This window comes from Corythoichthys intestinalis, chromosome 1 (assembly GCF_030265065.1).
Source record: "Corythoichthys intestinalis isolate RoL2023-P3 chromosome 1, ASM3026506v1, whole genome shotgun sequence".
In the NCBI taxonomy this organism is placed as follows: domain Eukaryota; kingdom Metazoa; phylum Chordata; class Actinopteri; order Syngnathiformes; family Syngnathidae; genus Corythoichthys; species Corythoichthys intestinalis.
Window position 1 is genome coordinate 13,814,004 of NC_080395.1, and position 16,723 is coordinate 13,830,726.

A 16,723-nucleotide genomic window follows, 5' to 3' on the forward strand; every position below is an offset into this window, starting at 1 on the left:
GTTCAAGCTTTTTTATTTAAAAAAAAAAAAAAAACATGATTAGAAACGTTCAAGTTCTGGAATTTCAGTTTTCCCCCAATCAGTCTATTTGCGTCACGTCAAGTTAAAATTAGTTCAAATATCAAATTGATTGCAGAGAAAATAACTCAGCTTTGACACATTTTTTTCCCATTTGCAAATACTCTTATTCTTTGGTGCTAAAAAATAAAATTTACAAGAAAAAAAAAAAACAACTAATCATAATATGATGAAGACTTCTGTGCGGGTTTTAACTCATTCACTCCCAGCCATTTTCACCGGAGCAAGGCCATTCGCTCCCCGCCGTTTTACTGGATGTTGACTGATTTTTCAAGGCCCACTGAAAATTCTGTTCTATTGCTATATAAACATGGAACCCACCAAAAGAAAGATTAGACTCTCTTCTTTCAGCAGAAAAAAAGTAAGGTCATATCTTTTTCCATTCTTTAGAAATCAGCATTAGAAAATAGCTTAGGTTGAGCAATTTTCCAATTTCTGATGAATAAACGGAGAAATTGAGCTTTTTTGTGAAAACGTACATTTCAAACATAACTTTGACTTTAACACCGCTATTTTTTGCTTTAGTTACATCCCAAACATCTGAATAATGTTTTCCTTTTCCAAAATAACAGAAACAACAAGACAAATAGAGCTTTTGATAGCAAAGTAACAATTTATTTACACATAATTAACTGAAAGATGACGCTATTGTAGTCGTGACAGCCGGTTAAACTTTTCCCTCATCTTTGCCTGTCTCAAAAAGAGGAATTTTTTTGAGTCTCTGCGGGCTCTGCTCGCGAGCAGCACGAACTCAACGGCATCTAGTGGTCCCGATCATTCTGCTCGGTCGTCCAGCGCCTGGCATCCCAGGCGTCCTACCGGTTGCTCTGCTCGGTCGTCCACCACCTGGCATCCATTCTTCCGCCTGCGCCCCGGTTTTGCGGCTTGGCCGTTTGTTGCCGTTGAATAGGGTTGCAGGTCTTACCAAATGCGCAAATGCCCTCCAGTGGCCAGTTATATTGCTTTAAAATGGATTTTCAGCATTGTGCAAATTGAATCACGACCCAGAGATGTCTTTTTTGAAAGAAAAACAAAACAAAACGTAAAAGACGTATAAATACATCTTTGGGTCACTGAAACAATTAAAAATAGAACGTATTTATACGTTTCTGGGAGCAAATGAGTTAAGTAGTTTTTGAAAATCGATTTTGAAACCCAATGAGCACGCCATAATGGTGGGATTGAGTAGCAGGTACGTGCACATTTTCTGCTTAAAAACATTTTTAAATTCAAAACAAATCTAAACATTGAAATATGAAAGATAAATATGTAAGGACAATTTAAGTGCAATTTCGTGCAATTTAGATGAATTATAGCAGTCAGTAGAATAGAATGTATTTCAAAACTATCTACAGTTTTGAAATACAATGCCACGCCTAGGCTAGGCGTGCATTATAAGACATCATTATAGCAACTTCATATTTCTTATACAACTAACATTTAATGTAAACAACAACCTAGCAGCTAAAAGTCGCATCTATATGTAATTTGTAATCAATAAGTGACCACGATTAACCTCAGTTTCCTTGAAATTAGCATTGGTCCGCCGTGTTGTCAGCTTCAAAACATGACTCTGACATTTAACTTGGATTACACAATAAACTTTCTGGGACTAAAGTTACATCACTTCCACAAGAGCGCATGCAGGGTTAGAATCCCAGAAATGTGATACATCCAGGCTGCCGTGCTTCAGCTGGCAGGCAGGTTTTCGAAATTACCTACCTAAGGGTCTGCTGGGACACAACATAAAACAAGGCTGTGACACGAGGAGGGGGCCTCCTCTTCATCTGGGCTGTCGGTTGAGGGAATGGAAAGAGGTTTACTTCATGCTCATTTGTATCACAATGTGAAAGAGCAGGGAATAAATTCATATACTTTGAAATACTTCACAATTAAATCCAGGCCTCCAATTTTCCCTCAAATCTTTTGTACTTTTTTGCCGTATCTATGCGAAATGGGTCCGAAGTTCTTTCCATTATGGTCTTAAAAATCTTGAACCCTGCAGAGACCCTGCATACAAGGCGTACACAATAGCAGTACACACGCATGCTGGATAGTTTACGTACTACTACTACTGGGCTACTACAAAGACAGCGTTGTATTTCATCGAGTGTGTTTTGGAGTTTTTGTATTGTACATAAAAGTGCCCATGTCTTCCAATGCAATTCCCCGCAGCTAGACGGCACAATGACACACAAACACATTTGAAAACTAAAACGTCCAAGAAGCCTCGGTTTAACGCCCCCTTTTCACAAATAGCTCCTTGTTCAACGTGACCCGGTAACAAGAAAGGTGTCAGGAGGTGATCATGTTTAAAAAAAAAAAAAAAAAAAAAAATTCAAGCATAATACCCAAAGTTAAATACACTATAGTTTCAATGTCTTATTTTTTACAACAAAAAAATCTACCAAAATACTTTTTTCCCCCTCCCCAACACCAAGGGCTGCTGCAGCACCTTCAGCACCCCACTTCCCACCTCAATGCCAACATCCGTAGTTTGTCCAGCAGCGCCGGACAATCTTATCGAGGCGCAGGATCGCAAAAATTACATAAATACACTATTAAATAAATTACTAAATGTGTCATTAAATGGAAATATTTATTTCAAATTTTATTTATTTCCTTTTTTATAGATGGATTTCACTTAATTCATACTAATTTACTTCAGTTTTATTTCAACATTTAATTATTCCAATATATAATTATTTGTTTCAACATTTATTTCAATTTTTATTTATTTCAACATTTATTTTTCTTTTTGTTTCTTGCACCCTTGTACCACATTAAATAATTGTATCTGCCATTACCTCATCAAACTCTGTGGGCAGGCGTGACCTAAGTGGGGCTTGAGTCAAGGTATCGCTCCTTCCTTTCCAATATGGCAACTGACGGATGACGTCTCAATGAAAACTCAAGCACGGTTCCATTAAAATAAAGCAAAAACTGAAACAAAAACCTCATCTTGGCTTTTGGGAGATTTATGTTTGTCTCATTATCTGTGTCCCTCTCTGCCTTTCTTTTCATCCCTTGTCTAAGATTTTTTCATGGCGTCGCTGAAGGGTTTGTTCAATGCGCGTCTATCTCATGCTCTGTGCTGAGTGCAAAAATATTGCACACTCTGAAAATGAGAGCGCCACTTGTATCCACTTAGTGGATGTGCAATTACACTTTATTCTAGTACAGCCAAAAAGTATGGTCCGCGAGGCCACATGCACCATCCAAAAAAAAGTCATGCAGCAATGAGCAAAAACATTTAATAGTTATAATCATAAAAAAGTCCAACAATTCTACAATGAAGCAGATTTCAAAATGTTACAAACACACAAGATATTTTCACTAAAACTATTCAAACAATGTTGGAAAACAAACAAAAATAACAAAGGAAAAGGGAGCATCAAAGTACCTCAAGATTTGAAATTCGTTCTGGAATGGCTTTTGTATCACATTTCTATTTATAATGAATTGCGTTTTACATGTTAACCGCACAATTTGCTCTAAGAAAAATACCAAATTTAATTTTTTGTCGTGTCCTCTTATTGTCTGTCTTTATTTGGAATGTTTCGTCGACTCCTAGTGGCGTTTAAGTATAATTAGTGTGTTAGGCACATTTTACAGATGTTATGACATGACCACTCAAGCACACAGGAAACACGGAGTGCTAAAAGACGGCTTAACAGTGGCAGCCATTGCTTGCTATTACATCTCGATGTTTGTGCCTTGACAATGTCATATTCTTTTGCTTCATATACTTGGGGCGTTGGTTTGTTTACATTTATAGTCAAATGTAGTTGTGTTTTTAGGAGTTAGAATTCTATTACCCAGCGTGCACCAGGACTATCCATGGGGCCAAGCGACTTGAGTGAAAATGAAACTTTTGAGCATGATTTTCAAATCTCGTCTGCTTATTAGAAGAAATCAACAGCACAGTAGTTACATTATTGCAGGAATTATCTACTGCAGTAAATACTATCTTTCGGATGATGGCTGATTTTTTATCGTATTATGAAGTGAAAAGACTTCAAAACAACTTTTTGTAAAATGAATTTACCAGGTAACAAAGCTTTCGTATCTCGAATTTATATTTCAAATGCCAATATTTAGAAGTAAAAGCAGAACAATAGCCAACAATATAAAATATGGAACAACCTAAACAGAAAGAATCAAAAGTGTATGGAATCAAGAATATTGAATAGCTCTGAAAAATAACAGGATTTAAAAAAAAAAAACATTAAAAAAAAAAACTTTTTCAAAGCAGACCCAAGGGAAATTTAAATGCATTTTTCTCTGTAAAAGTGTGTCAGAAATCAGACTATATTGTCACACGCTGCAATTCTCAGGTTTTTCTCTGGTGTGCGTACCCATATGTTTTGTTAACTGGTGCTTCAGACAAAATCTTTTATCGCAAAGTAAACAGGCGAAAGGCTTCTCTCCGGTGTGCGTTCTTGTATGTTTGTTTAAGTTTCCCTTTTCGTTGAAACTTTTACCACAAAATGTGCAGGCAAAAGGTTTCTCCTTGGTGTGCGTACGCATGTGTATTGTTAACTGTTGCTTCAGCAAAAATCTTTTATTGCAAAGAGAGCAGGCAAAGGGCTTCTCTCCAGTGTGTGTTCTTTCGTGTCTGTCTAACGTTCTCTTCTCCGTGAATCTTTTACCGCAAACCGCGCAGGAGAAAGGCTCTTCTCCAGTGTGCTTACGCGTGTGTGCTATTAACTGGTCCTTCAAAGAAAATCGTTTATCGCAAAGTGAGCAGGCAAAAGATTTCTCTCCAGTGTGGGTTCTTTCGTGCTTGATTAACTCCCCTTTCACGATGAATCTTTTCTCACAAACTGAGCAGGGAAAAGGTTTTTCTCCAGTGTGTCTTCTCGTGTGTGTCGTCAACTCTAGCTTGGTATAAAATCTTTTATTGCAAAGCGAGCAGACGAATCGCTTTTCTCCTGTGTGTGTACTCATATGTCTTTTTAACTGTTGCTTCAGACTAAATCTTTTATCGCAAAGTGAGCAGGCGAAAGGCTTTTCTCCTGTGTGGGTTCGCGTATGTTTTTTTAAATTTCCCTTGTTGATGAATGGTTTGCCACAAAATGTGCAGGCAAAAGGTTTCTGCTGGGTGTGTGTATGCATGTGTATTGTTAATTGTTGCTTCTCCCAAAATCTTTTATCGCAAAGAGAGCAGGTAAAAGGCTTCTCTCCAGTGTGTGTTCTTTCATGTCTGTCTAACGTTCCCTTCTCGGTGAATCTTTTACCACAAAGCGAGCACTGAAAAGGCTTTTCTCCAGTGTGCTTGCGTGTGTGTGTTGTTAACTGGTCCTTCCGACAAAAGCGTTTATCGCAAAGGGAGCAGGCAAAGGGTTTCTCTCCAGTGTGTCTTCTCATGTGTGTTGTCAACACTCGCTTCGTACAAAATATTTTGTCGCAAAGTAAGCAGGCATAAGGTTTCTCACCCACACATTCTTTTGGGTTTCTTTTCAATGTTGACTTTTTTAAGGATTTCAAAGCATTTGGGTCAAAGTCAACATCCTCCTCATCAGTGTCAGAAGAGTATGATGTTACGTCGTCGCTGTCCGAGAGCGGAGCCAAGAGGCCCTCCGGTTGTGATCGTCCTTCACCTTTTGTTGTCGGGTGTTGAAATGATCTGTCGCCCGAAGGTTTTCTTGCTCTGCTTGCTTTGTTCGGACCTTCATCTTCCTCACTCTTCACACTGATAGTCGCTGGAAACGTAATTTCATCTTTCTGTACTTCTTCCATGCAGGAGTTCTCTGACTCTGCCACCTGTTGGATGTACGGCATTTCTGACTCCGACTCCTGTTTAACCTGGGAAGATCGTGCTTCTCAGAATGAAGATCTTCTACTGTGACGTCTGCGGGACACATGATAAAATAAAATCACATGATTTAAAGTCCAATCGTTCTGAATTGTTACTATATAGCTATTTAATAGTTTATTATGTGTGGATATCCATCCATTTCAAGTTGGAGGGTGGACGTGAATGAACATCGAAACCCTCCCACTTCAAATGCATTGAATGTCTATCGCGAGCCTTGTATTGCAAATTGTATCGTATTGTGAGCTAGCCAGAGGTTCCCACCACTAATTTTTGTCCAACATATTTATTTTACTTAGTACATTCATTGTTATGCGGTCTGTCTTTTCTGTGATTTGACTGTACTAGGGCTGTCCCAAACGACTAATTTTCTCCCGATTAGTCAGTCGACTATTTTTACGATTAGTCGACTAATCTTAGAAATTTAAAAAAAAAAAAATATTTTTTTTTTAAACTAATTTAGCAATGAAATTTTTGTTGACGCTTATCAATTCACAAAAAACATTTTGGAACACTTAAATTCTTAATTGAAGTACAAATAATCAGATAAATAACAATAATAAATCACAAATAAACAATGAGTTCAAATGCTGATAGAATTAACTTGTGCAAAAGAATGGAATGTAAACAGATTCAGAACACTGACTTCACATTTCCAAAATGATTCAAAACAATTAAAAAACAACAACCTAGCATTAATATTATAGTACTATTTATGATAGTATTATAATAATTATTCATTGCCAATCAGACTTTTCATAAAGGGTGTCATTTTAAAGGTATTGTTAGTGTAGAATCTGAAGTATGTGGGATTGACTCCAGAAATCGTTATTTATATGACGAACATGCTTTTATTTTGAAATGTTCACCGGAAGTACGTTCGCTAAACCGCTAATTTAAGCTTTACACTCCGCAAAAAACACTTTTTGGGATTGCATGTGGTGTCAGTAATAGATTTTTTTCCTTTTTGCGAATGCTGTTAACCAGCGATTTTTCATGTTTGAAGCGTCATCTTTTAACTGCAAGTTTTGGAGAAGGCTGCTTGTTTTATAGCCGGCTAAAGTAGGTCGTCTTTTTTACCCATTCACCTCAATGTAGCAATGCTAACGTATATAGTGTTTAATATAGATGTGTTTTCTTATTTTGTATGTCTGAACTTTAATTCTACAGCGTGTTGATGAGAGAAAAGAACTGGAGTCTCATATGCCATCAGCACGTACGCACAAATGGATGCACGCATGCGCGGGCAGCGATAAAGCGCAGCCGTGAAAATGACCGCCCTCATTTTTATTTACCATGCGATAAATGGACTCATTACATATCGCGACAGGCTTAGCAACTTTAATAAAATATGTCATTAGTTAGTTAGATGGACTTACAATCTCCTGTCGTTATCATTCACGGCCGACGTGCAGCCAAGCTTGGCATTGAAGAGACAGAACACAACAGCTTGCATACCAAGCGTCCAACATTCTGAACTTTCCACGCATATATATTTTTTAACCCTTCATTAACCGTCGACGGGATGTTGTGCTCGTTGATGGATTTACGTCATCGATGACGTCGACTATGTTGACTAGTCGGGACAGCTCTAATGTGGATGATATGAGTTAGACTCTCCGCTTCCTATCTGAAGAAAGGTCAAAGCAAAAACCAGACAGCAGCTGCTCGTAAAATTTCCCTTTCTTGTGACCCACTTCATGAGTTAACATTCAGGCCTGCCTATACACATTTTAAATAAAAGAAAGGGTATGCTTAGGAAGGTCTAGACCTAATCTTCTCGATAGCTCCTTATGAGCGCTCGATGAGCTAAGTCCCACTTTTATTTGTCCCGTTCTTAATACATGTATTTCCTGTAACACGCGCAAAATAGTGCTTCGCTTCCTGTCCCAATTTTATTTTGGCAGGCTAGCTCCAACCCGCTCCCCTAGTCACTTCCTCTTCCTAGGTTCTCGCGGCACGCCGTGTAAGCAGTGATCAGCTGACATCTGTTGCTGCGTGATTGTTGCGGAGTTCACAACCATTCTTGAACTCTAAAACACTGCAGCGGATTCCACCCCTAAGGGGTGCTTCTTTCACTGCTCGTCGACCACCGCAGCCGTTGTCGGGACGGAATCCTTTTCAAACTGAGATCTCAGTTACTCATCAGTGAGCCGCTATATGCCTTTGACTCATTTGATTTGTTTGTAAAGCATTCGCGCCAAGCCTGTCGTCATATGCAAGAAATCTATTGATCGCACGGTAAATAAAAATGAAGGCGATAATTTTCCCATCTGCGATTTATCGCCCCGCGTGCGGCAGACGTATGGAGATAGATTTGTGTCTTTCTTATTCAATCAAAAAGAAGGTTGCTTCAATCAAAAATGAGTTGATTCAATAAAATATAAATTTTTCAGTAAAAGAAAGTCACTTCAATCAAAAAGTTTGAATGCAAATATAAATTTTGAGACTTAAAAAAAGCATTTCAATCATAGAAAAAAAAGTTTTGAATGCGAAAAAATATTTGAAACTCAAAAAATAACATTTGAACACTTAATTTTTCATTAAATATCATTTCTTTGATTGAAGCAATCCTTTTTGTGTTTCTGGCATATTATGTGTAGGAACAAAAATAAAAATAAATATATTTTATATATTATTATATAACATATTATGATATATAAAATTATTTATATTTATATAAGTACTGTATTTGTTCATTATAACAATAAATGCACAAGACAGCATTAACATTAACGTTCTTTCTGTGAAAGGGATCCACGGATAGAAAGACTTGAAATTCTTAAAAGATAAATGTGAGTAACAAGTTATAGTAATTTCATATTAAAAGTAAAACCCCTCTGTTCAATACAGGGTGTTAAGAAAAAGTTTATCTCCTGTCATTCTTCCCCACGTCGCTCACCACAATAGTTATAATTGTTGTGGAAGAGATGCCAAAGCATAAGCAATAAGTAGCGCGGCTCCAATGAGTGCCTCGTCTTGAAGCCATACAATTCTCGTTCGTGTGTCGTCCTTTCCTTCTCCTGTGTCTGTCTGTGGCTGCGTAGACGAGACGGAGCATGTGCTCAGCGTGCAGTACCTAGTACCAAGCCCCTCGCCCCTCCCCTTTCTCTTCGTGTCCTCTCTGTGAGCACAGCAGCTGAGCCACTGCCAAACCTCACTTCAGACACGTGAAAAAGAGAGAACAACATAGAGAGAGAGGGAGAGAGCGCGAGAGAGAGGGAAAATAACAGCCGGCTCTCTAGAGATGGTGCCGGTACTCATCGTTCACTTCAAAGAGCCGGCTCTTCGTACCGGTGTTCACTCCACTCACTTGTCTCTGCCTCTTAGCTCCCAATATACATAAAACATTTTAGTCTGTTTGCGGCAATGCGTTAATTGCATTAAATATTTTAACGTGATTAATTTAAAAAATTAATTACCACCCGTTAACGCGATAATTTTGACAGCCCTAATTTTTATTAATTGAAGTACAAATAGTTTTGAACACACTTTCTTTTGAAGTGGAAAAAGATTTTTTTTGGGTGGGGGGCATCTTGCAGAAAGCCTCACATTGACTATAAATGGAACACCTATCGCTGATTTCAGTTATTTTTTTATTTTTAGTCCAGGAAAAAATGAATGAATGAAAATCAAGTGTTCCCAGGCAGGATGCAATCTTTGCAAATCTTTGTTATTGTTCTTGGAATAAAAAATGTTTAAAAAAAAAATTATTTGTCATGATATGAAACAAATTTTCTGCAGCACAACATGATGGAGTTGTCACACTCCCACGCAGGCCACCACCACTACCACAGCTTAAAAAAATCCTAGGGGAAACCCTGCTTTACTTTTTTAATTTGACGTGTTCTGTGCTCACTAAACGTGAAATTGTTCAGCTTGACAGACAGCAAACAAGGCAATTGTGGTTTTTTTTAAGCTTTTTCCTTCCTTCACTTTTTGCCAATGTGTAAAGCTGTAGCACACATATGTTCAGAACCATACACATTTTAACAATAAACACCTGACACAAAACAATTAAGTGTTCAAACGTTCATCTCGTCTGATCAAAATGTTAATTTAGGAAAATAAATTAGCCTAATTTGCCTAACAAAAGTCCACTAGCTTAAATTCAACGGATGCAAACGTATTTACAATTCTCATAGCAAATCACTCACACATAACTGAATAAACCGTAGCTCTAAACTTAATTATAAATGCATCCACAAACATATGTTTGCTAAGAAAAAAACTTACGGCCTTATGTGGGCCAAACGAGAGGGCAGCTGTTCTATATCCATGTCAGATGAGTGTCCTACTCAGTTATACAAACCAAGGCGACAGTCTAGCCACACCCAACACTGCCACCAGAGGGCAGTGTATCCTCCATCATTAAACAAAACAATACTTATGGACTTTTTGGATAGTTATTTTTTTAAAGGCTTAATTCCAATTCACGCGGAAATTTGGGTTGCGTCGCCAGTGTAGGAGTGATACTGGTTCGTAACCCGGGGACTACCTGTACTACAGTACTGTGCTGCCTTTGACGTATTCCAAGAGAGAATGCCCAGTGGTTAATTCTGCTGTGATGAGTCATAGAGACAAGGTAAATGAAGAAAAAAAGTGACAGAAGAATAAAAGAGGGATGAGGAAGAAAGACTAAAGTGACATTTTTTGTTTGTTAAATAAGTATTGTTGTGATGCTACTGTTTTACAATCCTTTAGTGAAAATAGAAAAGCGCTTTTTGTTTCAGCTGAATTTTCGACAGAAAAGGTATATAGAAAATTATTTCAGATTATTTATTTATATATATTTGTTCAGTAACAATTGAAAAGACTGCTATTATTTTGTTCAAGGATGGTTCGCAAATCCAGAAGGCATTATTTTATAATATATATTATAGATATTATATTATTATGGCAGAAAACACTCAGGTGACTTGAAGTTCCGCTCTGAGACCCCCAATTTAGCCAATTTTCAAAATTGTCCGATATGCATGTGTGATACATCATTGGAAAGCTTAAAATCTCAATTTTCTGGGGGAATAAAAATTTTGAACAGGAGGGCCTTTAAAAAAAAAAAAAAAGTTTTTTAAACAGCAAAACCCCATCTGGTGGCGAGAGCACGCGAGAGCAGAATTACAGACGCCATGACTTTAACGAGATATTACCGAGTGTTTACCTTGTTTTGATCCAAAAACTCCATGTAGCATTTATCACTGAGTGTCAAGACACAGCTGTGAATGGCCACAGCTGGATTTTTGGGGGATTTTATGGGTGAAACATGGTAATTTAACAGGGGTCGCGATGCAGAAATCGCAGACATCAAGGAGTGGTCGAGAGTTTCTTTTTCATATATTTACCCTTTTAAAATTGTTTTTCAAATTTTTTTTTTGTTTGGGTCGGTTATTTATCATCTAAAATGTAGGAGAAAATGCGACAGTAACAAAAAAAATACAATTAAGCGATAGTTATGAGGTAGATATCCGTGACTTTTTTACAGACGCCATTTTTTTCATTGTGACATAATTTGTTTAAAAATTTAAAATATGCGCGTGAATAATTTTTTAAAGTCTTTTTTTTTTTAAAACGAAATATGAGACATCAATAAATCATTATAAGCTAAAAACGACAGACATTTTGAATAATAAGTATAATTAATTACCTTTGTTTTATGGCTGGGTTGAAACAAAAGCTGTTGCGCGACGTCTGTAAACGTGGGTTTTCAGGGTAAAACGGACAAATCAAAAATAGTTCGGAGGCTTCATGCACCATGAATCTGCTATGGCAGCATATAGACATGCTGTTCTATCAAACACAACAGTTGTTTTGGCTTCAAATACAGCAGCTTCTTTGAAAGAGGAGTGAAAGAGCAGAAACTGCTTTTTCAGTCTTGTCTGTTTTCCGCCATATATATAATATATATATTTTATAATCATTCCTGTTTGTTTTTTTTAACGTTATTATTGTTCTATTATTTTAGGTATAATAAAGCCTGTTGAGTAACCTCTGAGAATTTGAATCTTTGGTGAAATAGCTATTATTTTGTAATAACACTGGATTTTCTATCCATAAGGAGGAGGAATACTTTATATATGGCGGAAAACACAGACAAGACTGAAAAAGCAGTTTCTGGTCTTGCACTCCTCTGTAAAAGAAACTGCTGTATTTTAAGCCAAAACAACTGTTGTGTTTGATAGAACTATATGTCCATATGTTGCCATAGCAGATTCATGGCACATTAAGCCCCCGAACTATTTTTAATTTGTCCGTTCTACCCTGGAAACCCTCGTTTACAGACATCGCGCAACCGTTTTTGTTACAACCCAGCCGTAATTATTTTTATTATTCAGAATTTGTCATTTTAGCTTCGACTCATTAATTGATGTCTAATATTTAGTTTAACAAAAAAAAAAAAAAAAACGACTTTAAAAAATTATTCAATTCAAATTATTCAAATTATCCTAATTTTTGTATCACTATAGTTTACCTTCTTTTATTGTTATGTTGTTTTTAGTTTTGTATGGTTTGTTCCCTTGTATCGTGTGGTTGTGGCTTGGTCCTTGAGTCTGTTAATAAATTTATCTATCTATCTATCTATCTATCTATCTATCTATCTATTCACTCGCATATTTTAAACTTTTAAATAAATTGCGTCACAATGAAAAAAATGGTGTCTGTAAAAAAGTCACGGATATCTACCTCATAACTATTGCTTAATTGTATTTTTTTTTTTTTTTTTGGTTACTGTCGCATTTTGCCGATATGTTAGGTGATAAATATCGATCCAAACATAGAATAATTGGGGGGAAAAAAGTTTAAAAGGGTAAATATATGACAAAGAAAATCTCGACCACTCATTGATGTCTGCGATTTCTGCATCGCAACCCTTGATATATTACCATGTTTCACCCCTAAAATCCCCCCAAAAATCCAGCTGTGACCATTCACAGCTATGTTTTGACACTCAGTGATACATGCTACATGGAGTTTTTGGATCGAAACAAGGTAAATACACGATAATATCTTGTTAAAGTCATGGCGTCTGTAATTCTGCTCTCGCGTGCTCTCACCTTCAGATAGGGTTTTGCAGTTCAAAAAAAAAAAAAAAATTTTTTTTAAATGCCCTAATGTTCAAAATTTTTCTTCCCCCAGAAAATTTAAATTTGAAGCTTTCCAATGATGTATCACACATACATCGGACAACTTTGAAATTTGGCCAAATTGGGGGTCTCACAGCGGAACTTCAAGTCACATGAGTGTTTTCCGCCATATATTAAAGTGATAAGGCATCTTTAAGTGAACTTCGAGTAGAATTTAAGTATCTCGAGGGCGGGCCGAGTGTCTTCTTTTTTGAAAATCAAAATATGGTCACCCTACTTTAATGCTAGCCAAGATAGCGACCTCAAAAAGGTTACGTGAAATAAATCGTTCCTTGTAATTCTAATTTTTCGAAGGAGTTTTCCTTGTATTGTGTTGTTGTAATCTGGACCTTGAGTCTGTTAATAAAATCTAATCGAATTGCGTTCACGGGTCTTGGCTAGCAAGCTAAGCTAAGTGCAACGAAGTTAAGTGAGCCTGGGAACCTTCAACATGAAGCCAAATGACTTCCACTAAGCTTTGGACGTTTTAGTCCACTCAACACTTACTTAAGTACTTACCCGATGAGAATTCTTTGAAGGAGCGTATTTAGTGAGAAGAAGAGGAGGCTACACGAAACACCTCCAAGTCTGGCGAAAGCATACAGACGTTACGGCCAGTGAACTGGAAGTACAAACGTCTAAACTCAATTTCAGTGTAAAATGTTGAAGCGATGAGAACCAAGAGAGCGACCATCACTCATTAACTGGACTCTAAATATATGATGAACATATCCGAAACCGAGTCGTACATATCAGTAACCTCAATTTTGACAGGTCAGAACTTCTCCGTAAATGCTCATTAGTTTTTCTTCTCCAAATAAAGATGAGTGCTAGTAGACTCTAAATGTTTTAAACTACATCTCAGTCAATTGGTATTTTTTTACGTTTTGTGTTGAATTTTCATCACTGAAATGAAAGTGAAAATCAATTCAAATGTCAAATGAATGTCTAGAAAGTATCTCCCCTTTAACACATTTTTTTCTGTGTAAATACTCTTTTTCTGTGACGATATCAAATAAATTCACACGAAAAAAAGTAATACTAATCATAATGTTCTAAAAACTATTGTGCTATTTTGGAACTTGGATTCTAAAATAAACCTTCGGTGAGCTACAAGACTTACCACAAGAGGGCATGCTGGGTTGGAATCACAAAAAGGTGATACATCGTTGCAGGGTTTCACAAGGGTCCACTAGGATGCAACATACAGAAAGGTCGTGACACGAGTTTAGAGTTGATCACAAAATCATTTGTTTACAAAGAAAAAAAGTCACAAAATTAGAAACAGGAGAAGCTTGTCTTCAGGGTAAGGCCAAAACAACAACAAAACTGAAGCCCTACTCGCTAACTAAACCTTAATAATGAAATAAAAACACAAGAATAATATACTCACCGACCTGACTCCTTACCATAAGCAAACATAAGAACAGGGCATAGGCCAGAGGTCACGGAACCGCGGACCTCGGTCCGGTTCCGGACCCCCAAGCCGTCTGGACCGGATCGCAAGCTGTCGCGACTAATACACGCTGCAACAACAAAAATCATTTTTGTCCGCGGGTTTACAGAGCGGAGGTGGGCAATAAACAAAAACCTTAGCGGTGACGTGTGTGAGCCAGCCAATGGGAGTGTAGCATTTGAAAGTTATTTTTAGAACAGCATGTCTCACACTCGTTTTCCAGACTCCGAGGAGTGACAGCCAAAAACTGAGCCGAATAAGGTTGGAGGAAGAGGCGAAAAAGGTACAGCAAACGGCGTGCTCATAACTACACAAGATTGATGCAGAAAACCGAGTGTTTAAGGAGGAGTGGACCAACACATTTTTGTTCATTTTACCTGGCGGCAGCACAAGACCGCTATGGCTCATCTGTTCGGAGACGGTAGCGCTTGTAAAGAGCAGCAGTTTGAAAAGGCACTATGAGACGAAGCACGCAGCTCTTTTGCAAAGTTTCCCTATGAACTCTGCCATCCATTCTCAAAAAATAGCGGCATTAAGGGCTCAATATGATCGCACCTCAAGGCTCATTCATTCACGGCACAGAAATGCGCAAATGATTGCTCCCTCAGAATTGACCCTACCCACGTGACGTCACAACTCCTTCCTCCTGACTGGTGCCGCCCAATTGTCCGTCAACACATCATGTTTACCTGTTACGGCTACGTACATTCGTCCTATTTACGACGTGTTTTTCTGCTCGTTAACATTAATAATCAAAATGGTGAAGGCGTGTGTGGCGGTCGGTTGCAATAACAGAGAAGATAGACGGAGAAGACGGAGAGACTTGAAGTTCTACCGGATTCCGAGAGACCCGGAGAGAAGAGAGCGAGATGGGCTGCTGCAATTCGACGAGAAAACTGGGCTCCAAACGATTACCACAGATTATGTAGTAGTCATTTTATATCTGGTAAGATGCATTTAGTATATATTTAGAGGGTTTTGGGCTGACAACCACAATTAAGATCATTGCTAGGCTAATCGCCGACAACATACACGTATGTATGTAGTGAGAGTGCTATCGCTAAACCATATAAACATTAAAAGCCCTAACTCCATTGACAAACGACATGAAATACATTAGACTTGACAGTGGATGTTAGCAATAACAAAAGATTTTGAATTGAAAATTTCGTAACTCACCTTTCCAAGCACAAGATAGATTCCTGCCGAATTTTCGTGGACGAGGACCTGTTTCACCCAACCAGCAACGAAGTATTTATAAGCCTCCAAGCTCTTAAAGTTTTTCAAACTTTCGTGAGAATAGGCTGATTTTGTGTGGACAAGACAGTTGTACATATCAGGGTAGCTAGCAGATGTCAGGCAAATACGGCGGAGACAGCGGATCGAAAAACATCGATTTAGGCATCAAATATGGATCTGGCGAATGGATAAACTGAAGCTTTTCCACATAACGCCTTTTATGCAACGCATCAAGTGAGTTTACGGCATCGGAAAGCACCGGGTCTTCCATGAAATGCATTATAAATTGCTCGATCAATTGAGACCATTGATAATACAGACACAAAATGACAGACAAGGGGGCGGAACCATACAGCGAGCACGTGATTTTGTGACGTCGGTGGGTAGGGTCTATAGCTTGGATTTTGGGTCAAAACAAAAAGTCTTTCAGTGACGCACCGATTGTCAAAGATTGTATGAGTGCAGTTGCTGAAACTTTGCTTCATGGAAAGCAAAAAGAAGAGGTATGTCAAAAAATAAAGCAAGTCCCCCTGTCAGCATCCACAATTAAAAAAAAAAAAAAGTCTTGAACATGCTCTTATGTTGCCCTTTAATGATTCAATTAAAGTCCTTTTTTAGTTTTATGCACCTTTTATATTTTATTTACATTTTCGAATGTTGTAACAGCATGGCCACGTAAAGATATGTTTGTATTTTTTTGAGAAAAAAAAAGAAGCATTAAAAATATTTCCGGACCCGAGATTGTTGTAATTTTTTTATTTCGGACCCAGAGGATTATTAATTCATGACCCCTGGCATAGGCATAATCAGCGCTTGCATAGTGCGTCATCTAGTGGAGGAGGCGCAAAATTGCTTTGCGAAGCGAAAAAACACCCAGGAAAAAAATCGTATGCTACGCGTCCCAAACGTTTTCTAACATATCAAGCAATGGCGTAGATTTGCATAGGGACTGTAGGGACACGACACTACCAACTTTTCGGGATACTAAAATTGTCCCCACCAACTTTTAAG

General features: G+C 37.8%; 1 protein-coding gene across 1 annotated transcript; it reads right to left on the bottom strand.

Moving 5' to 3' along the window:
* Positions 1 to 3,360: 3,360 nt before the first annotated feature.
* LOC130921510 (gastrula zinc finger protein XlCGF57.1-like) lies at positions 3,361 to 13,690 on the bottom strand. The gene is made up of 2 exons (XM_057845503.1): positions 13,537 to 13,690; positions 3,361 to 5,932 (listed from the first exon to the last, which is right to left on the bottom strand). The coding sequence occupies exon 2, from the start codon at positions 5,860 to 5,862 to the stop codon at positions 4,396 to 4,398; it is 1,467 nt and encodes a 488-aa protein (XP_057701486.1). The 5' UTR covers positions 5,863 to 5,932; positions 13,537 to 13,690; the 3' UTR covers positions 3,361 to 4,395.
* Positions 13,691 to 16,723: the final 3,033 nt, after the last annotated feature.

Coding starts and splice junctions, on each gene's coding strand:
- LOC130921510 (XM_057845503.1), bottom strand. CDS start 5,862: ATGCCGTACATCCAACAGGTGGCAGAGTCAGAGAACTCCTGCATGGAA.